Source organism: Callospermophilus lateralis, chromosome 17 (genome assembly GCF_048772815.1).
Source record: "Callospermophilus lateralis isolate mCalLat2 chromosome 17, mCalLat2.hap1, whole genome shotgun sequence".
Lineage (NCBI taxonomy): Eukaryota > Metazoa > Chordata > Mammalia > Rodentia > Sciuridae > Callospermophilus > Callospermophilus lateralis.
Genome location: NC_135321.1, coordinates 34,775,407 through 34,798,848, shown reverse-complemented (window position 1 = coordinate 34,798,848; position 23,442 = coordinate 34,775,407). Strand labels below are relative to the sequence as shown.

The 23,442-nt window shown below is 43.9% G+C and overlaps 1 protein-coding gene across 9 annotated transcripts in view; it reads left to right on the top strand.

Moving 5' to 3' along the window:
* Window positions 1–23,442, top strand: part of Fhod3 (formin homology 2 domain containing 3) — a 425,688-nt gene that overhangs the window by 248,541 nt on the left and 153,705 nt on the right. For all 9 annotated transcript variants that reach the window (XM_076837398.2, XM_076837397.2, XM_076837399.2 and 6 more), the window contains exons 7-9: window positions 9,784–9,895; window positions 15,991–16,085; window positions 22,660–22,803. In XM_076837398.2, coding sequence (XP_076693513.1) covers window positions 9,784–9,895; window positions 15,991–16,085; window positions 22,660–22,803 — 351 coding nt within the window. The remainder of the gene's footprint in view (window positions 1–9,783; window positions 9,896–15,990; window positions 16,086–22,659; window positions 22,804–23,442) is intronic.

Sequence of the window (23,442 nt, the reverse complement as noted above, 5' to 3'; positions counted from 1 at the left end):
ATCATATTAACTGTTGGTGCTAGTGTTTTATAACACAAATTTAATAAGCAAAACTTATCTGTCATAGATGGAGAAGGTGAGTGGGACAGTGATAAGGCATACATAAATTGATGCAGCCTGCATGTTGACAGAGATGGATTAGGACACTTGGGGCCATCTTTCAGTCAGTGGGGGAGATGCCCGACTCAACCATGCAGCTACCTTTCTTAATTGGGTTCAAAAGTCTTTCCTGAAATCAAGATAAGCTTCATCTGCAGTAATTGCTGGAGATGTGGGACCCAATCCCCTATTGTCTTCTGGATAGATTATCTCCCTTTTATGGATGAAGAGATAATCTATAAAATGGGAAAACTAGAGAAGAATAAAAAACAATGAATAGTGTTACCTAGCACTTGGTGTGTCCAGTATTAGTAAGAATCTCCCCCCCCCACACACACACAAATCCATTGATCTTCTAACTTAAAGATGTGTAGTTTGCCATGACCTGCTTATCTCGATACTACCGGTTCCTTTATTATGTTTTATACCAAAGATCGAACCCAAGGGTGTTTAACCATTAAACCACTTCCCTAGCACCCCACCACCACCTTTTGGGACATAGGATTTTGCTAAGTTGCTTAGGGCCTGAGTTGCTGAGGTTGGCTTTGAACTTTTGATCCTCCTGCCTCAACCTCTCTAATTCTCTGGGATTATAGGTGTGTGCGGCTAATAACTTATAATGTAACTTCCTTTTCTAACTGCTTGAGACATTCCTTTAGAATTTCTCTAGACAATTTGTTAGGTATCTTTGGGTTTAATAAGCTGTAGGATATGATTGTTTGGACTTCATCAGTTCAAACTTCTCCCTTTGGTATAGTTGTTATCTGCCTGACTTGGCTGTGCACCCACAGACCTGCACCATGAGAGACTTTCTAGGTCTCATCCCTGCTTCTGAATTCTCCAAGAGAGTCCCTGGACAGCAGCTGAGTGTTTGCCAGTTCCCTTTGCATCTTCAGTTTTTCAGGGTCTTCATACTTTCATGGTAATGCACCTTCGGTCTTTGGCAATTTGTTAACTATGAGTTTTTCTTGCTGCTTTGTATGGTGACTGTCTTCCTCCCCTCCCCTGTTTCATGGAGGCCATTGCTGGCATCCTTCCTATCTTTCCTTGCTGGAAGGAGAACTGTCCCTCCTCAGACTTCAGGCCACTTATTTTCCTACAACCCTAGCTCCATGATGATTTTTTAAAAGTTAAGATTTTAATGATTATTTGGCTTTTTCTTCTTAGTTCAAGAGTGATATACTCTTTCCAGCTTTCTAAGTAGAAGTTCAATTTTGAAAGTTGAACTGTCAATATATTTAATACTTTGAGGTATCTACTCAATAAATTCTATATGGTTCAGCCAAAGGAAGTTACTATAACATTAGTTCCTTGAATTGTCCTATTGTTGTAAATCAATCCTGGGTACTTAATTTTGTTTATTGCTTCCAAGTTACTTAAATTAATATGTATTTCATTAAGACGAATTAGGTTAACACTAATTTTTATAATGAAACTGATACTAGATGGAAAAAATTTAATTTACTAGTGTAAAGTTCTATTTTATGATTATTAGGGTATATTCTTCAGTGTAAAACTCTAGAAATACAAAAATGTCTTTAAAAAATACGCCCCCCCCCCCGAAAAAAAGTGCTACCAAATAAAGATTAACTTTTGGTATCTTTCTTCCTGGTTTTTGTTCATTGAGTTTGGCTTATACTATAAACTCTATATTATAAGCATTTCCCTGTTTTTAGGCATTAATTATTTGATAATATTCTATGTGATCTTCTGTCATGAATGTACTATATTTTTCTTGTATTAAATAATCAAATCGTTTGAATTCTATATCATATTTAAAGAGCCTTGCATCTTAGGTGATGAAAGCCTATTTTGTAAGTATAGTTTTGCATTTTTTGTCCTTTTTTTTTTTTAACTTGGGTTTTTAAACTCTGCAGGGTTTTAATGGTGCATGCTCGTGCTGTTGGTGTGAGGGCTACTATGGGTACACGTTGTCCCCTTCCCCTCTGGGGCTATTGCTTTTCTGCTGTTCCTGGTGTTCACGTGCAGAAAACTTACTCGATTTCTAAGATTCCCCCATTGGTGATCATCTCAGTAAGAGAAATAACTGGGGAAAGGAGGTTTCACAGTCCTTGTTTTTGCAAGACAGTGAAGTGAGAGGCCAGAGGTTAGTCCAGCCCTTGATGGGGCAGACCACAAAGGCACCCACTGTCTAGGGCAAGTTTCCAGTTTCTGTAGTGCACCCTGGAATGGTTGGCTTCAGGAAGTTGGTTGTAGCTCCTTCAGTCTCAAGAGGCTTCTGGATTAACCAGAACGGCATCTTAGCAAGTCACATAGATGCTGTCTCCATGGGGACAAGGAACAGCAGAAGGGATGGGACTTGGATGCTGCTTCTCATGGTATCCAGGGCCTAGCAGCTGAAGAAAGTACAAATGTGAGTTTCTAACCTGGAAGAATATTCAGAATGATGCAAAAACTCCGGAGCAGCCAGTGTGCTGTCTGAGAGGGACACTATCCTCTTCTACAAGAAGTGGGGAGCGGAGGCGCCCGTCAGGTAGACCTCTACAGTTGCCCTGCAGGCTCTGTTTTGCCTCTGCCAGAGCTGACAACCCCCTTTCCCATGGGCTTCTGCCTCTCTCCACCTGCCAGCACTTACCTGCCAGCCCTTCTCCACCCACTTCAAGGAGACTCCAGCGAGCTGGCTGCCAAACCCTTCTAACAGCACCTTCACATACCTGAGGCTAGTTGTTGTCCATTGGCATGTTTCCAGAAAGTTCTTTAATGTTGATTATTACTTGAAAAATATTTGTTATATATCCCCAAGACTTAAGTTTTGGTTAGAATCTCCATGGAATAATGGAAAGAATTAGACTGGTCTGTGATTTTTTTTTTCCCCCCCTTTGGCTTCTAGAAATTAGCTGTGTGATGTTATGTATGACCTCCTAGAAGGTGAGTTTTGCACCTAAAACTGGGAATGCTGCTAGCTGGAAAGGCATCTAACCTTGCCAGTTTTCCTCAAATACTTCAGCAAATCCTCTCAAGACATTCCTTAAGGCAGTATTTTAGTGTAGGGGTTTTGGTGTTCCTTCATTAGCTATGAAAGAGTGGGTTAATATGTTACATTTTATTAACTGTCTTCACAATTACCTTGAGTATCCTAAGGGGAAGATGGAAAAGTGACTATTTTCTGGTTGTCATTTGGACTTTTTTTTTTGAAGTGAACAAAACCACCCAGAATTTTTCCTCAATAGAAGGAAATATTAATTTGTAGCACTGTGTATTTTGTTAATTATTTTGGATAATAGATTGTATCTTACTTTCTGCAGGATTTCTTTTATACTATTTATATTAATTGGTAAGAACTCAAGGGCTTCCTAGTCTCACTTGGCAACTAGGCTCTTCACAAAGTCTGTTCCCTTTCTGCAAGTTGTCTGGAGTCAAAGCAGGTGGCCCTCAGGCTCTGAGGCCAGAGCACATGGATTTGGTACAGGCAATTGCTGTCTTAGCAGAACTGCCAACCCTGATCACAACTCTCCCTCTTGGATACTTGCAAGTCAAGGCCCAGAGTTCTATACTTAGGTAATATGTTTGGATCTAGACTTTATTTATGATAAGATGTTGCGTGCAATTTAATAGAGATTGAGAAGGGAGAGATTTGGACCAAGAGATTTCTGTTGGACTATTTGAGAGTTAATAATCATAAAGGCTTTTTTAAGGGTCTATTCCAAGCAATATGGCAATGAAATAAAAAGTTTAAGGAACTCTTAGACATATACCTTAAGTGGATAGAATTATTATTTTTTACTTTTAAGCAGTATACAACATTCTAAAATGCTGGTAAGCTTGTAAACAAAATGGCAAAGCTTTATAGTTTAAATTATCTTACCAGTTCCCAATTGTTTTAACAACCAGAATCCATTTATATAACATATATTCTGTCTTCATGGAAAATGAAACAAATAAAATCGAGCATGTTTTTCTAACCCATTTTGTAATTTAAATCCAGAGGTTTGGAAATTGTTGTTTTTTTTTTATGGTTGTTGGATTTTTAGAAGAGGAATTAGGACTTTGAAGGTTTTTTGGAAGACTTTTATTTCTACTTAATGAGCAGCATATTTGACCTGCTAAGTGCAGTTCTTGTGTTTCCCTAAGTATAATAAAACATGAGAGTTCTAGTTTGTTTTGTGAAAGTATTGAGAAATGGGCTTTTATTCCTTTCCTGTACATCTGGTTGTAACATTTTATCCAAAACCTAAGTACCCAGGTTCTGAACAGGCTGACTCCACATCCTCACTGGAGGTTAATCTAGAAAATAAAATGGCATCAACACTATCCTGCTATCCCTCCTTCTGGCCAGTGTCTCCCTGAAAAAGAGAAGACATTGTAAACCTAAAGTTATTTATGGACAATGGAGGCTCAGCTTCTGGACAAGGCTTGACCTGGCCAGTGTTGATTTCCTGGGTCAGCAGGCATCTCTGTTCCTCTGAAGGCTCATGGTCTTTGTTTTATGCTAATGAGGAACAGGGTGTGCAAAAATGATAGCTGTGACGAGGTAAAGCCCCGCTCGGTCATCCGCAACGTGTACCACATCACGAAGCAATCTGCAATGATTGATAGTGGCCATGTTCCTCTCCTCTGTACTGTACTACATAAAGGGACTGTCTGATTCCTGTTACATACTGAGATTTTAACTTCATCTCTTATAATAAAAATAACGTTTTGTTATTCTAATGGGCAAACTTCAAATGGAATACTAGCCTTCCTTAGAATGTAAATACAACTTAGGTTACAAACCTGAAGGGCAGAGTCTAGTGCCTCAGTATAATTTCTCCAGACGGAGGAAAGTGGTATTATTTGTGCAAACAGGAGCCCAGATGCCATCACACGGCTCGGCAGCTCCATGGAAGTGTGACAGCCCGCTCTGAGCCTCCCTGTTATCCATACTCCAGGAACTTCCCCCTGGGAAAACTGTTTATCCTCGGCTACCTGGCTCTGAGGGTCTGCAGTACAAATATTCTTAGTCTGTATGATGTGGTGGGTCAGGGTCCCTTTGAAGCAGCTGTGTGGTCATCTCCTTGAAGTCGATCCTGGCTTTGTTACTCCTTCACAGAACTGGCTGGGTGCTGGGCATCTGGAAGCCGCTGCTAATGCTGAAAGTGAAAGTGGAGAACTTTGGGAGGTAACTTAAATGGTGTCAGCCAGTTCACTGCCACCCAGGTCTGAGTTCCTTTCATGACGGCCTTTGCAAGCACTAGCAGAATCTCCAGAGATGGGGGAATTGGCTCCTACCTGATAAGCTAGTTTTTCTTTGGACCCATTATGCAGATTCCTTGTTGCCTATGGCCCTGTCTGTCACTGCTCAATCTTTCTGTAGCATCAGATGCTCCCTGACAATGAAGACTGGTTGTCATGGATTTCCTCTTGGGGCTGGAAGGGCAGGTGTCTGAGCATTGGATCACCATAGCAAAACCTTCCATTACACTATCAAGGGGCGCCTGGAACAGCTGAGAATCAGATTCAGATGGACAGATTCTTTATGAAACGTTTGGGATGCTGTCAGTTCCAGGCCACACAGTGATGTGCACTCTGGCATCTGTGTGGCCTCCTCCCACTCCTCCTTGGTGATACTCTTGGTGCTACTTTAGGTCTGTCAGTGCTCTCTGATTTTTCTTCCCAGCTGGTGTGGGCTGGGACTCTCAATAGCTGCTCCTATGTAAATGCATCCACAGTTGGCACAAGTGGCATCAGGGTTGGATTTTCAAGAGCTTTGGGGTGAACAGTATATGTGGACCTGGAGGAGTTGGGGTGTGGTCCCCATGGAGGCTGTTCTAAGCTTTGGAGGTTGTTGACTGCATCCCGGATACGTGAGGGCATCAAATTAAGCAATTTCTGGATGAATGAGTTTGTCATAGAATTTTTAGTTGTGCTTTGTATTATTTCCAAGGCTGTGCAGTAGTGCTAGTAAGGAATTTCTGAGGAGGAGCCCCTGAATGCTTTTTGATGATTAGTTAGGACACGCTTGCAATTCGGGCTGGGTGTTTTCACAAAATCAACGTTCTGATGCTTTCTTCTTTCTAGTTCAACTATCTGATAAATTTGCTATTAACTTACATAGTAAAACTTCCTAAAGTACATGAACATAAACTTAGACTCAATAGAAGCCAAATTCATAGAAACCTAAAATTATGAATCATAAAAGTTTAGGAACCTTTAAAAAGTAAAACTACAGTGCCAAAAGAGCTCCAAGCAGCCTTCACAGCAAAGGAGAGGATAATATGAATAGGCATGTTGAAACTGAGGGGAAAGGAAGACTTGGCTAGAAAACAGTGGTTTCTTCATTAGCCTTGGAAGGGAGAGTGGCTTGGGGATTCTGCGTGCCTGAGACCATGTAGGTCAGGGCCCCGTGACCTCAAGAACCCTTGGAAGTGAACCTTTATGAGATGGGCATGGGGGCCCCTGCTGAGACCCGCTAACAGGGTAGGTGGGGTTGGGCAGCAGCCAGGTTCTTTCCCAGGGAGGCATTGAGAAGGTTTAAACCACATAATAACAGTCTACCCACTGAGGAAGTCGCCAAGCTTGGACTTGCTAGGATTTTTATTTACATGAAGCAATTTCTTCAGCTCTAAGTGTATAAAATAGTTTATTATAGCATACCTTTCCTCTGGTACCCCCAGCCTTGTAACTGTTGAGAAAATACTCTCAAATTCACTCTATTCCAGTCGGGAAGCAGAGGAGCATTTGGGGAAGAGAGCAGAAACCCTGTAACGAGTTCAGGGTCCTCCAAGGCTGATAGTCTCCTGCGTGGGGAGGACGTTCCTGAGGATGATGCCCACGGTGCTACGTGCCCTCCGCATGATTGTGGTGGGGCCTTGGCTCACCTACAGACTCCAGAGGTGGTAGCTGGAGGCCAAGAAGACTTGGTGCACACATTATCAGGGTGTGACGGGTTGGAAGGAGGAGCCTCAGGATGTGCTGGTTTGCCCTTTACACACAGTACTGATGAGCAGCTCCTCTTGGGGCAGTGTCTCTACTGCTCCGTAGCTGTGTACTGAGGGACAGCAGGGGAGGGGCAGCAGGTGAACACATGTGTGCTGGGCAGCCCTTCCTGCTTATATCTCTGGATTCCATATGTTACATCAAAAATACTCCAAAAGTAATCATCAGTACTGAACATAAAAGACTCTTTTATGGGGGGAGGGCATTATTACTGAAATATCACAGTATAACAACCATTTGCATAGCATTTATATTGTATTAGGTGATATTAGTAATTAAGTGTGTATATAGGACATGCAAATACTGTTTTATCTAATTCCACCCATGGACTGTGGTATTCATGGGGTTTTTGAAGCCAATTCCCAGTGGATACTGAAGATGACTGCATAGCCGATTCAGGTCTTGCTAAAGGATGTAAAAAGACAGGTGTGGTTGTGAATGCCTATAATTCCAGTGACTCGGGAGGCTGAGGCAGGAGGATCACAAGTTTGAGGCCAGCATTGGGAACTTTATGGGACTCTGGGTCAAAAAACTAGGGATATGGGGATAATGACTTGTGGTTAAGTGCCTCTGGGTCCAATCCTTAGTACAAAAAAAAGTGAAAAGACTTAAAGGATGATTAATCTGTGATGTGGTATTAGCCAAGGGCTCTTCAGATGGTGTCATGGAAGCGTTTTCCATGAGGGGATTCTTTCCAGCCCTGAAGGATGAGAAAAATGCCAGGCCTGGCGGCGGGGCGGGGGGTCTAGTTCCAGGCAGAGAACAGCAAGAAGGAGCTGAGTCATGAATAAACTTAGTCTATGAAAAACACCCACCTAATTGAAGAGCCAATGGAGGTAGTAAACTGAACAGGAGTGGAGGTGATCAGAGGAGGCTGGAGACCGTACAGAGGCCAGGACCTAATGACTTGAAGAGTCACTCAAGTTGCTGGCCATGACAGGGTCTAGGGATGGTGAGCAGGAGGGTCCAGTGTTCACTCTGGCTGCAGTGTGGACGTTGGAGGCACAAGACTGGGGCTCAGATAGGAGACTAGTGACCAAGACTCAAAGGAAACTGTCACGTGCTGCTGGAAGTTGAGATAAATGGGCTCAGAGAAGTGACCTTTGGGATCGACAACATGGAGTCCACTGTGGGTCTTGAAAAGACAAAAGTGGTGGTGGTAGTCCCATGAGATAGGGTTGGAGAGTCGATGTGAAGTTAGAAAGGGCACTCGGGGGCCATAGTCACTTTTCAGGGAAGTTTTTCTATGAACAGGAGTTGAGAATCCTTAGGGCACTGGCTGGAAAGAGATGTGGGATCAAGGAAAAGGTAGTTTCTTAGGTAAGACAGCAGAAAAAAGACAAGGGGACAGAGGTGCTCATGGTTTTAGAGAAGTACCTTGGTGTAGGTGGTGATCTGTTCCCTGTGGACTTCCTGCTCCTTCCCTGCGGTTAACTGGCATCACCTTGTGTCCCTACCACTTTTTTTGAGAGAGGGAAATTTTTAATTTTTTAGTTTTTGATGGACCCAACATCTTTATTATGTGGTGCTGAGGATCGAACCCAGTGCCCTGTGCATGCCAGGTGAGCAGGCTACCACTGGAGCCACATCCCCAGCCCCCTACCACTTTGATGTGAGCAGATACCTCGGGGAGGCACTGGCTCTTCCTCTTGTGCAGAACAAATGAAGATGATGTAGCTGATTGACCACAATATGGCAATAGAGGCTCAAGGGTAAATGAGGGGTCATTGAGTGACTGACCTGTTAGTCAACTGGTGGATTCATTCAATGAGCACACATCTCCGCGTCCACTACGGGCCAAGAGCAGTTTTAGACGCTGGAGAAGCAATGTAAATAAGCCTCCTTCTTCCCTTGAAAGAATTCAGTGCTTTGGAGGTTGCAGGGTGGGCACCAAAAGGCATATGGCTTGGGCAGAGCGTACAGTTCAAGGTGGGCTTGTTTCTTACGTGTACATCTGAACCCATTTCTGGGAGGTGGGTGGTGTGTGAGCTCCCTGAGAAAGGAGGTTCTTAGAAGAAAGGTTCAAGGGAAGGGGGATTGTGGGCAAGGGGTTGCGACACCATAGGGGCAATGGGCAGGGAACAAACCTGGAAACCCCATGCCTGTCACAGCCCCAAGGCAGAAGATGCTGGAATTGGGAATCATGGCAGCTCATTTTGGGAGGTGTGGCATGCTCTCTGGGAGAGTGACCTGTGGCCTCCTGAGGGCAAATCCTACCTTGGTGAAGGAGATATCTGAAGTCTGTGTGGCCCCTCACAACTGCAGAGCGTGAGGGGCCTAAGAGCGTGGGTTCCTAGGTCCCAGGGATCCTCCTCCACCTTCTCAAAAATGGGTGATCTGGCTTAGGTTACCCAACCTGGCTGTTGTGACCCAGGTCATGTCATTTAACAGTGTTGCTGGGATCAAATGTGGTAATCAACCGAGTACACACTGTCCCATTTGCTGGAACCTGTGAGGTGTATACTGTGCAGCCAAATGTCCCACATTCAAATTCTGGTTCTATTTCCTATTAGCCCTGTGACCATAGACACGGTCCTTTGTGCCTCAGTTTCCTGGTCTGCACAATGGGGAAAATACTCATCTGTCTCCCGATGCATCCCACGAGAGACTAGTGAAGGAATCATCTGTGTAATTGCTGAGAGGAACACTGAGGCCCAGGAGGTGCTGGGTGCTGATTACGGTTAGCAGAGTGCACTCAAGTCCAAGGCCATGTGTGCACTGCCTAATGGTTTTGTTTTTTCCCTCCAGTTCCGCCTGGTGGTGAAGACAGCCCTGAAGCTGCTGCTGGTCTTTGTAGAGTACTCGGAGTCCAATGCACCTCATCTCATTCAGGCTGTCTGTGCTGTTGACACCAAAAGAGGTGAGCAGTGTGTTTGCCCCTTAGGCCAAGGCAAAAACGTCTGTGGGGAAGATTCCACGTCTCGCAGCAGAATGAAGGATTGGTGCCATTTCCTGTATGGACATCTCGCTGCAGGAAAAACTTAGGATGATCAGTACACAGAGATCGGGGCTGGAATGTGCTGGGCTGATGAAGGCCAAGTGCAAGAGCCTCCCCAGGGTGGTCAGGCCCTGCTTGCCTTTACTCTTTCCCAGCTCCCACTGAAATCCACAGAGAACCAGCATCATGGCCTCTTCCTCTCCCCGCTCCACAGCACTTTCTTGATCCTGACTCCTAGACGTTCCTCAAACCTTATGCCTCTTTTCTCAGGCCACCCAGTGTCTCTCATCACCCTGAGTGCAGTTAGAAGATCTTCTAAAACAGATCTGATCATGTTCCTCATCTAAAACCTGCCATCAGCTCCCATGCCTACTGTGTGAAGCCCCGCCCCATGATACCCTTCACCTGGCTTAATGAACCACCTGCCACTCATTTCCTGTCTGCTCTGCACCATCAATTCCCATCTTATTTGGGTGCTCTCAGGAACCTAACATGTTCATTGCTGTATTGTCACCATTGCTGGTGTGCCCTGCTCACGGGCAGGATCTGTTTCCAAGCTTGGTGTCCTAGCTCCACCCCCCACTCCCACCCCTGTCTGAGCTGGCAGGTGGCCAAGAGCAAATTCTAGATATGGGTTAGTGTGTGCCATGGTAAGGCCTCTCTAATGGCATGAAGCTGACACTAAAATGCTGGAGATTTTATTCTGTCTTCCTCCTTAATGGAACCCAATTAGGACTTTTCTCTTCATGATTATAACAGTAACATTACTGTAGAAAACTTGGGGAAAAAAAAGTGTAAAGAAGACGATCAAAAATCACCTTTGATCTCAACAAAGATGATAATGAACATGTCGATGTATTTTCTTACAGCTGTGTGAGTGAGCATATGCAGAGTTCTGTACAAATCTGCCTAGATGTGACAGTCGGGAAGAAACAAGGGGCCTAATATCGCTTTCAGTTCAATCCAGTTGTGTCTGAGTCAACATTACTCTGAGATATCCTGTAAGAAGTTGAATCCAAATGCAAAGGGAGGTAGTTTCCTAGTTACTTCGAAAGTTAGGATATAAGTTAATGCAAGCCATTCAGGATCCTAAATTGGGGCTTCACGAACACACAGGCAGACATCAGCCCCAGGCACGATGGGTCCAAGCCAGGAGACAACTCCAGGCCTCAGTGTGGGTGTGTGATGAAGAGGAAGCTTAGTGCACAGACAGGGTCTGGGAGGTGGGTCCCAGAAAGGGCAGGTTTCCCACCACCACAGCATCTTGCCACCTGGTGCCAGATAAGAGCCTTTTGGCCAAAAGCAGATCCTGTGCTAGCCAAGAGTCCTTAATTAGGATGGCTGATGGCTCAGAAACCAGGTCTGGTTTTTCCAAGCAAGAGGTGGGCGTTTGGGAAGATAGTAAGGCCGCTCCTTCCGTTTGTTCTTGGAGGAATTGTTCTCCATCCTCCGACTCTGGAGGTTACATTAGGACAATTAATGGGCTCTGTCGTCTTGTTTTAGATTTCAGGTAACATATGGGCTCTTGCCATGACAGCATGTTAGATGGGGGAGCTTTCTCATGACCTTGGGATCATTCTTTGGCTTTGCTGAGCTGGGAGCTCAGCCTCCTTCCTTGGACTTCACATTTCATAAGAGGCCTGTTGAGAGTGGGAATGATCCTGAGATTAACCCAGGACTTGGTGCCCCACATCCAAGACTCATCCACAGCCCTAGCCAGAGGCACTCTGCTGTCCTGAGTGTCTCCACCAAGCCAACATGATGGCCATCTTTTTCAGTTAGTAAAAATAGAACAGCTAACGGATTGTTTTCTCAGCTTTGTGGGGTTTTCTGCCCATAAAATGCCTTATACTTTTGCCAACTGCTATCATCTGTCTGCTACTGCACTAGCAATGAAAAAAAAAAACAAAACACTAATGGAACTCAGAAATAGCTTATCACACGTGGTTCAATAGCATGTTTCTTTATGGACATGTGTGGTCTTGGCTGTGATTTTATAATACATACATATAACATCATCCTATTTTACTGCTAGTAAAATTATTCCATAATCCTATGATGGAATTAAACATATAAATATGTCATGGTTTTCTGCAGAAAGCAACATGACTGCCAGGTGTGTTTCCACCTAGGATTTAGAGGCAGCTCTCCAGTTCTCACATGGACCAGAGAGCAGCCCCAGGTGCCAGAGGTGACCAGGGGCAAAATGAGCATGTTCCTTTGTGCACACATATACAAATAAGCCATAAATTTTACTCAAGAGTTGCTTTAGATTCCTTCCCCAGAAGGGTGAATGGCATGCTATAGACAATCCTTTAAAAAAAAAAAAAACTAGAAAAACTGTCAGATTCAAGGAATCAGCACATAAAACCAACAAAATAAACTATAGGTCCTCAAACATCATTACCACCTCAAGCAAATGCAGTTGGTCCGGAACAGAGTCCTCTGATTGCTCTACAAACATCGTGCAATCATGCATGGTTGCCTGTGGTTTAACCAGAAGGCTCATTCTACAGTGTAGCCAGTTTGCTCTGTGGCCTAGAATGGTCCACTTAAAGAACAAGGATAAAATCTGAGGTGGTCAGATTCCATATGGGTAGTAATTATTATTTATGAATGACTGAAAATTTATATTGCCTCATTTGACCCAGGCAATTGGACTTCCATTCAAGAGCTAGAGTAAAAAGGTTAATTGAAGTTAGTCCCTGGGCATGGCTTGTTAATGCACCTATTTTGCTGGGTCCCCTAGATCATCTTCTCTTTTGTTTGCATTTGCATTTTCAAGCCACTTTCCCCGTCTGGTGACAGGCCTGGCCTGGTGGGAAGAAAGGCAGCAGAGCTCCTGTAGCACTTGAGGGGGCTTCACTTTGTCACTTGTCACTTGAGGGGGCTTCACTTTGTCACTATATCAGACTCCTTTTCTTTGAGGTCTTCCCTATGGTGACTGACAGGGTGTTGGTCAAGAACTCGCTGCTCGCTGAGCAGGGGACCTCCCCTCCGTTTGCCTTTCCCACAGAGGATGGGGCAAGGAACCAGACAGGGTAACTCATTTCAAAATTTCTGTCATAAATCTCAGGTCATATTAACTTGGCTCAGCAAAGCTTTTGAAGTTCTGTTTTTCATTTGAATGTAAAGTGATGAGATATGACATAATTCTTAAACACGTGTCACACATGATTAACGGGGTTGGGAGGGTGGAGTTCGGCCATCCTTTTAGGCGATCTGTTTCTGCTTGAGAACATACTGATGGGTGAGGAATGTTCAAAGCCTGGTGGAAACTCGAGGTTTACAGAACTCCAGCTCCATCTCTGCTGTTCTTTACAGAAGTGCCTCTGGGGTGTATATCCATTATGGAGAAGGGCATGGAGCACACCAAGAGAATCTTCTGTTCAAGTGTTAGGCCAGCTTGTGTGTGAATTGTGCTGCTGTCTTACTTTAGTTTTAACAGAGGCGAGTAGGAAAGTCTTGAGCCATTTCTCTCTGTTTATTCTGGGTTAAGAGAGGCCCTGTGCTTTGGTGATACGAGAGAGCTGGCTCAGGAGTCTGTAGAAGGTCAGCCCTTGGGTAACCGTGGATGTCGCCACCAACCACTACCATCATAATTATAGCCACTGATGTTCAAGTGCCTGTTGTGTAACAGGATCCTCCATATCTTCATGTATACTCAGTTATTTGGCAAGTATCAGCCGTGCGTATGCAGACATCAAGAAATGACAGGCTTACAGAGCCTGTACTCCACCGTTTGGGGAGTAGGGGCAGGGGCGGGGGGAGAGAGATAATAACTGTTTTCCAACTATCCTGTCATTGCTAAGGAAAAGACAAAGTGCTTTTTTTTTTTTCCCCCCTCGGTGACACCTTGAAGAAATACCGCAAGGTAGATGCTTCCACATGAGTCTTCTGACTTCACCTTCATTCCACTGCTCTGGGGACCAGTTCTGTCTTACCTAAAGAGGTGGGGTTGAAGAGCTTATTTCGATTTAAAACTGCCCCCAACACACATAGTGGGGAAGATGGAGAATGAGCTTAGACTAATTGGTACTGATGGGGCAGCTCCCGAGAGTCCCAAGTGCTGGTGCTTCACACAGGTCTAGCCTATGCCCCACCAAAGTTGTTTTTGTTAAACCCAATGTTTTCTCCCCTTCGCCTTCATTCTAAATGGTACCAAACTATCAAAGGGAAGAGAGCATTCATCCCAGAGGCATGTAAATATATGCATGTTCCCAGACTTAAAATCCTTAAATGATAATAGAATCGGGAACCATAGATGAATAACACTTTTCTCAGTTAAAGTAAGCTGTGTTTGAGTGTTCTAATCATAATGGATTAGATGGTGTGCACGCACGCGGCACATACACATATGTGTCCGTGGGATGGGGTGGGGGGGCTGTAGTCTGGCTACTCTGGGCTGCAGGCCTCTGCTACTTGACTTTTTCTGAGCCCTGTTGCCTCTTTAGCTTCAAAGTAAGAAACCAGGAAGCAGTTCTGGGCCTGCTAGTACTACTAGAAATTCTTGCCTCCAGTGTGTTCTCCCTTATGCTATGTTCCTTTTAACCACAAGTGGGTAATACTCTGACATGTTTTATGCTGAGGTTTGGTGCTGTATGTGAATGATAAGCAAGAGCAGAGGCACTCGGCTCTTGAGCTGCACCTGGATGGTGAGACCATAGGCCTACTGACTGCATGATTGACTGTCTTGACGATTACTTTGGTAGGGTTTAAAGAACAACTACGCTGTGGTGTAGACTTAAAAGAACTTCAATATCAGCCAGGATAATTTGCCTACTAGCAAGGGAATGGAGCATGCCTTTGTGCTCAGTTTAAAAGGTCATGGAAGAGTGACTTGATAAGACTTTGTGTATCACTTGGTGGGAGAGCCAGAAGATCTCAATGTGAAGCTGAATCTGTCTCGCGTCTTTAATCCTCTTATTTCCTTACTGTGTGCATCTGCTGTCTCATTCTTTCAAAATTGCTCTAGCTTTACCCACTTCCTACAGAAATCTCTATTACTCTTCAGCATTTTATTGAACACATTATATGCCAGGTAAGAGCACAGAGATGAATAAGACAGGTATTTCTCTGACCTTGGGGAACTTGCATGTCAAGGCTGTTATCAGCTGTGAGTGACATAAACCATGCAAGGGTCAGTAGTTGGAAACTACTAAAGTTATTTCAATTTTACTTTCATCATGCAAAAATAAGCAGTGTCCCTTTGAGCTTTTATAAAGAGTTTCAGGTCCCAAACCAAGAAGCCAAGGGCAAGGCGATGCTTGCTTCACTTCAAACATTGCTCTCAGGCGTGGGAAGCCATGTCAGGAGAGTGTTTCCCCCTTTGCAATCTTGCCTTGTGGGTCCTGAATTTGATGCATTTTCTTGCCACCTCTGAGCCTGGGGAGAGCTGCTCATGGGCCTTCCCCTACAGAGGCCACTCATGAGCCACCTTTTGTCCTAAGCCCTCTGTAGCCACTCCCACTGCAAGATGCCTCCTTCACTAAGTGATGCGATTAGCTAAATGCCTGCCTCTCTTCAGCTGTTCTGTGCCCGTATTCTTATGTCTAACTGCTCCTGTAGATGGTAAACCTATTGCAGACAGCTGCCCACTAGACTTTGCAACTGGCTGCACAAAGAACTTCTGCATGCCATGGGACATTCAGAAAACACCTAGGGAGAGTTTTCCCTACCTGAGTAAAGTGTATGGCCCAAAAAGTTGCACACGAAAGGAATTTTAAAAACTGCATATTGGATATAAAGGGAAACTTTCAAGTGAGCAGATAATCATCTTGATGCTGGAGAATTTGATATTTGATTAAACAGGATGAAGCTGATGTGGTACAATGTTGCCTGCTAGGACATCTTAATTCTAAGCATGCTCAGGTCCACTCTCAGGATATTATCACACAAATTGGGCAGCTAAAAGACACTGCTGTGACAGGGGTGGGGGGGAATAGTCCTTGGATATCCTATGATGTGAACTGGATATTGTCAAATTTTGTTTCTAATGATTTTTGCTTCACTCATAGGCGTTAAGCCCTGGTCAAATATCATGGAAATCTTGGAAGAAAAAGATGGCGTTGACACGGAGCTGCTGGTTTATGCAATGACTTTGGTGAACAAGGTTGGTTGATGTGTTATGTATCAAATTGTGCCCTCAAAAGATACATTCATATCTTGACCCCTGTACCAGGTCCAATAAGTGACCTTATTTGGAATTAGGGTCTTAGCAGATGTAATCCAGTGAAGATGAGGTCATCGGGGTAGACTCTAATCTGGTGTGGTGTCTTCATGGGAGGAGGAAAGACACAGGGAAGATGATGTGGACACATGCATGCAATGAAATCAGTCATGTGAAGACCCAGAGATTAGAATGACATGGACATGAGCCCAGAAGTGCTGAGGACAGCCACCAACCATCCAGGACAAGGCAAGGAGGGAGCTTCCCGTCGAGCCTTCAGAGGGCACAATGGCACTGCCAATGCCTTAATAGCAGATTTTCAAATTCCTGCTTTAAGCCACCTAGTTCATGGCACCTTGTTTTAGTAGTCTGTATACTATTATGTAAAAACCTAGTTTTTCCTTCACAAGCCACACTGTGGAGACCCCCATCATGGCAACTGGAACCCCAGCTGCTTCACAGGAGAAAGCCTTTCAGGCTGTGCATGGTGTGTGTGGATGCCTACACGCAGATGCCTGTGCCCCTGAGGGTCTGTGGGTGTCTATATGCTTTTATGCTTTGGTCTTTCCTAGTAAAATGAGAAAGTTGACAGCAGAAATTTTGTGATTGTTATTCCTATTAAGGTAATTTTAGGGTATATCTTAAAAATATCAACAATTTTACTCTAAAGAAATAGTTCACAAAACAGGAAAAAAGTCTTTTGTTCCATGGGGAATTAAGTTTGGATTCCTTGGGCTGAGATGAGGTTTCCTGTGAATGGATCCCATCCTTCTTATATGAGAATGACTGCACCTTTGCACTCCTGTCTCCCCTTCACGTTCCTCTCTGGTCTCTGACTACTTGCAGGGCAGTAGTCATCCTTAGACCTAGAGATGCTTTGAGGCAGGGGGTCCCATAAGGACTAGATTTGGGACTGGAGCTCCTTTTTTGAATTGTTATACCCTGGACCTAAGGCATCCTGTCAATCACCCTGTGGACTTTCCTCATGTGCTCCAGCCTGTTGGGTGGGAGCCTTCCAACAGTAGTGATAATAAAGGCTTCAGAAAGATCCAGAATCCTGTCCTGGCATATAACTGGAGAGATGTTTGTCCTGATGAACCAAAGATGCATTTGTAGAGCAGTATAATTATTAGGAACCATTCTCACACTCAGTAGTAACGTGTGCCCGCTAGAAGGATGGAGGGTGTAGTCTGCTGTTTCCTTAGCAGTCTGGACTCTACATAGGAGCCTGAAACAGACCCCAGTGTTCAGAACAACTTGCCACACAGTTGGGGACAGGGTAGCTTTCTCCATGACTGGAGAGGTGTTGCTAAGTGAAAATACAATTGTTCTTTGACCAGATACCACAATAAATCCCAAAGAGACTTGAGAGTTTGATGTATCCCATTAAACTTGAGGGGGAAAAAATGTAGAAAAGGGGAGTTATATTTGATCTCTACTTGGTAAAGATGCCAACTTAAATTGAGACGGGCTGACTTTGCAAGAACAAGGAGTTTATTTGGGATAGCAAGGGATTGTAGTCTGGGATACACACACAATGGGAGGTCACAGGCACATTCTAAGAGGTTATGTTTAGAAGAACACAGAACTCCATGTAGGCTGTTCTGAAACAAAGATCATTAGTTGCAGGAGTTGGAGCGGGCTCATTGGGGGAGACAGCATTGTTAGCCAAGTATCCTTAAACAAACAGCTTATCTGGAACACTGCAGTTTTCAGGAATTCCTTGGATAGTTCATAACATGGGTATAAGTGCATGAAGGCCCATCTTTTGTGGCAGCCTGGCTCCATTCCGTTTAGGTTTGACATAATTCAATTTTGGTAGTGACAACTTTCACGAAGACTTTTTTACTAATGAAACCAATAAAAGGTTCCAATGGAAGGGACTTAAATGTCACTGAAAATTGTTAATGGTTTTGTTTGTGAAATGAAAAATCACAAACTACAGCTAAAAGGTAAAGGATAAACTATAAAATTGTTTGCCAGAAGCAAAAAAAAAAAATCTTAAGTACATTTTAGAACCTAGTAGAAAAATGAAAAATATTAAAGCAACTAAGAATAAAAAAAAATCAGTGAAACGAGACTTTTCTTCTGAAGTCACATGATAATGATTGCTTTTTAATGAAATGTCCCTTGTTGGTGAGCCCATAGGAAACTCGTATGTCCCTGATGAGAAAGGGATATTCACACAACTTTTCTGGTGCAAAGCCTTAAGAATTCTGCCACTTAGAAATCTATTTGTGTGCTAACTTCATGTGATTTGAAGCAATTTTATATATATTTTTTCCCTCAAATTAAGGTCCTCTATTTCCTGTCCTTTTTCTGTCACTGACATTGTTTTGTTGAAACACTAGAATCAGCAAAAATGGAATACTCTTGCCTGCAGTTCATCACAATCCATACCAATAAAATTGTCGTATTGGAAGAGGCCATTCCCAGTCATGTTTAGGATTGCAACAGCACTTGGGTGACATGGGAGCTCTTGTCAGCTGTTGACAAGGACACAGTGCATGGGACACAGTATGTGCCTCCTCTGCTGGATGTTGTGGCATTTAATGTTCGGGAATGCCTCCCTTGCTCCTTTTCTTGTGGCGATTCTCATTTTTTGTTCTGGCTCAGGAGAAGTCCAGAAAGGTCCTGGAGGATGTTCCTCCAAGTGGTAACCCTTTCCTTAAAAAGGTCAAGAGACTACTGCCACTCATACTGGGTTTGTTTTGTTTGTTGAATTGGAGGCCTGTTTATTGCCCCAGTGAGTAAGATGCTCTGAGATACCAAACAGAATAACAAATTGAAATGTTAAAATGGGTCTGGAAGAAAAAAAAATGCAGACTCTGAAATCTGGGAAATTATATTGCAAGTTGGGTGGTTTCTAACTCGTATTGATTTCAGCAAAATAAACGGTGGTGTAATAACGTGGAATTAAATAAAATTGACATTTTCATGGCAAAAACAAGGACAGCAAATCCTAGCCTGCCCAGGGTTCTGAGACTGAAGTGGGTCTCTTTGTTAAGAAGGGATTGTTAACCAGACTCATTATCCCCCGTCCCCCCTCCCTTGCCCTGTCCCTTGTCCTCAACCAGGGCTTCAGAAGACCAGAGGGAATGTGAGAAATTAACCCCTTCTCACCCTGATATTATGCCCTGTATTGACCCAGCTGAAATCCCCTTGATACTCCCCTATTCTAGGGGTCTCGGGTATGGATCAGTGTAAAATAAAATGAGGCCGATGCAGGGGCATGAATAATAGGAGAGGTTACTATGGGGCTGCCCTGGGGAGAGGAGCTGCTTCCAGGCCACGGGGTAATTAACCCATGTGGCGTTCATACTGAGTTTTTTGCCTGTGTTCTTACATTTTATTACTTTTTAAATAGCACACAGTAAAATGAACTTTTCCTTTTGGTCTGCAGCTCTTTGAATTTTAATGTACAGATGGGTCTCACCTTCAGAGTTAAGGGACTGATTTCATCTTCCCCCCCAGATTTTCCCCATGTTTTTTCATAGTGACTTCCTGACCCTCTTATCCGTAACTTTTGGCTATTCTCTCATCACTACAGTTTTGTCTTTCCAAGAACGTCAGATGCAGTCATATCCCTTGAGAGCCTGGCTACTGTCAGGATGATGCCAGAGATCCTTCCGTGTCCCTGCTATGCTGTTTTGGAGATATGTTGTGTGCTTATCCCTTCTCTGGAAGGGGGTTCGGTATATAAAGCTTCCCTTCCATGCACGACACTGCTGGGAATATTGGGGCATAGACTTTGCCATACTGATTTTATTCTACAAAAAGATTTGATGCAATCCATAAAAACCCAACAAGGGGGGAAATGTCCTTTAGGACATGTTTTCCTTTTAGGAGATTTCATTAAGGAATTCCTTGTCACAACCCCAAGCAAGACAAAAATCAGAAGGTGGGAGCTCCAGGTATCAGATGGCTCTTGTGGCATCTGAGGGCAAAGGTGGAAAGAAATTTGTTTCAGAGTCATCTGGCAAAACTGTCACCTTCATCAAATGAAGGCAGCCTGGCGGTGAGGGTGACAGGGTGCAACTTGGAGGAGAGGCCCAGGGACATGTGGGAGCTTGATAAATTAACTGAACTTGTTAGAGAATCAGATGAAAGTAGATAAATGCATGTTTCTGGGAAGTCTTCCCCACCCCCCATTACAGGCGGAAAAGGAAGCTGTTTGTATTTGTGGTGGAAGGACCAGCATCTCCCCTGCAGCCAGGCACGAAAGCTGGAGTCCCCAGGCTTGGCTCAGATTTTCACAGCGGAAATGACAAATGACCTTTTAATACTCTTGATTATGTGCCTATTATTGAGTGAAGGCTCCCGGAGTCTGTTTTGATCTATAGATTTAGTTGTTTAATTATTTAATAGTGATCCCCCTACCCTTCATGGTTGGACTCGCTGAGGCGATGGAGATTAGGTCTAGGATTTTAATCCCCTGGAAACTTCAGAGTGAAAGAAGGTCAGCTGACTTCAGGTCAGGAGGAAGGAGTGGAGAGGCAGAGACATCCTTCTGGCTGTGTAGAAAGTCTTAATTCTGATTCTAAATGTTGAAGTGCCTGTTTTCTCCAAGTTGTATGTTTTATAGGGTCTATAGGCAGTAGGGCATCTCTATTTGTCCCCTGATCCTGTGACTGGTATTGCCCTTCTAAGAAGTTCTAGAGTTCTTGTTGGAACCAGAGGATAAGATTATCCTGATAGGATTATTAAACTTTTTTGTAGTGGGAACTGAACTTCAGCCCTGAGCTACATCTTTTTAATTGCTTAGCCTTGCTAAGTGGCTGAGGCTGATCTTGAACTTGAGATCCTGCTACCTTTGCGTCCCGAGTCTTAGGGATTGCAGGCTGCACCACCGAGCCCAGCTGAAAATGGGATTCTTTATGATTTCTTGGTTCATGATAGACACAAGCGCTTGGATGACTCTTGCTACTGGTTATGCAGTGTTGACTGTCACATCAGTTGCCCTGGGTTCACGCTTGGCCATGCACATGTGAGAATCTGTTTACTACAGCTGATTTACAAGCTCCTCTCTCATGCCCAAACTGCACCTTTTACTGGAGTAATTCACTGCCACACAAGCATTTTTCATGAGTTCCTAATCTTTTTTTTCCCCACTGTTTTCTTTTTTTTCTTTTTCAAAAAATAAATGACAGCGGAATGCATTACCATTTTTATTACACATATAAAGCAGTTGCAATGTGTAGTATTCTCTGCACAGAATAGAGGAATAAGCCATTTTGGGGGTTATTGGTAGATTTTTCCTTCCATTGTTGACAGCCCCAAAATAGATGTCAGAATTAGGGCTGGAAATGATGCTTTAGAAGCCTTGATCTTGGGTCTTCTGAGGCAAGTTAAACCTCCTTCAGAGTCACTTTGGAAAGCATGCAGTGTTCTCAGAAATGCAAAGGGTGAAATAGGTAGGGAATGGAGACCGTATCTGAACTTTCAGCCCAGAATAACTCCTGCAGAATGCAGGTGTGTGCATGAAGTGGAGACCTAATGGCAGCTCTGAGCTGGGATTTTATCCAAGGACTTCCTCTTGCCTCAGGCAGATCCTGTCTTTCCTGGGACCTTTCTCTCCCTCCTGATAAGACTAGTGGCTTGCAGTAGTTCTCCCCAAGGCTCCCTCCCAGTTCTGAGCAGGGGCCTGGTCTGAGCCATCCTCCTCCTTTAAAGAAGGCAGAATTCAAAGAGGAGTTAGCTTTTTCTCAGGTTATGTGTTTGTCTTATGGTTGCCACTTTGAAATTTCTCATGTTTTTCTGAGTTTCACAGAGTGAGAGGAGGCCCTGCTGAATTAAAAGGGAATCACTAAACTACTATAACACCAGCTGTTGGTGTATTGATTGTAATAGGAGTAATCCCAAGGTGTATTAGTTTTCTATTGTCAACTTAGTAGCCTAGGATGGCATGCTTTTACTATCGCACAGATCCTGTGAGGCAGAAGGCCAGCATAAACCTAGCCAGGTCCCAGAGGGCTGCAATCTAGGTGTCGGCTGGGGCTGTGGTCCCCTCTGAGACTTGGTCCTCTTCCAAGTTCTTAGGGCTATTGGCAGAATTCATTTCCTCACAGCCAAAGAACCCACGGGGTCTTGCTCCTCCCTAGAGACCAGGAGGATAATCTGTTTCCGGTCTCTGAGTCAGTGAAGACCTAAGCCCTCTTTTGAAGGACTCACTGGATTATTATTCAGAACAATCTCCCCTTTGATTAACTCGGAATCGGCCGATTTGGGGAACTTAATGACACCTGCAAAATCCCTTCGCTTTGCTGCATAACATGAGCTTACAATGATGTGACATCCCACCGTATGAGTGTTGAGCCCATATTCAAGGGAAGGGAAGCAGGAATCTTGGGCTTTACCCCACCCCTCACATTAAGGAGCTTTCTCCCCCTCCTGAAATGAATGTGCCATCTGCTTGTTCTATATTGTTACAATCAAAGGCCACTGGCTAACATGTCAAATGCCTTCAGAGCCTTGTGACTGTCTCTTAAGTCGTGTCTATGTTGGGTTCTTTCTCCAGACGTTGTCAGGATTGCCAGACCAAGACTCCTTCTACGACGTGGTGGATTGTCTGGAGGAGCTGGGTATTGCTGCTGTGTCCCAGAGGCACCTGAACAAGAAGGGAACTGACCTGGACTTAGTGGAGCAATTTAACATTTACGAGGTAATAGAACATGCCATTTGTAAGTCGTTTTCAGCTTCAGGAAATGTCAACGTCACACGCACTGTGGACCAGGGGTTTTGGGTGTGGTATAAGAGCATCCACATCAATTGAGGGGAATTTGCTCAAAATGAGAGTTCTCAGGCCCCTGCAGGCCTATTAAATCAGAAGTTCTGAGGGTGGGCCCAGCGATCTGTTCTATAACAGCCTCTCCAGGAGGCCCTGATATTTAAGTCTAAGACCTTTGATGTAGGGGAAACTTGGAGCTATTTTATTTCTTAGAACACGGACCCTGTCAGCACCTTCAGTCAAGGAGTAGGGGGTTGAGGGAGTATGTGTCAAAGAGAGATCAAGCTACATAATTTGTAGGTCCCAGTGGAAATCAGGGCCATTTTGTGGGAATAAAAAGTGCTTTTAAAGATACTTGATTTTTTTTTTCCCCTCTCTGGTGTGTTTTTTTTTTTTTCTACATTGCATCACAAGGAAAAATTAAAAATTATTGGGAATGTTACTGCTCATCTTTGTATTATGCAACGTCAGTTTAAAATGCAAATATAAGGGCTTTAAACTTGTTAGCAGAATCAGCAAAATTGTCCCACTCAAATTCGTAGTCCCTGTGTAGACATATTTCATTCTTAACCA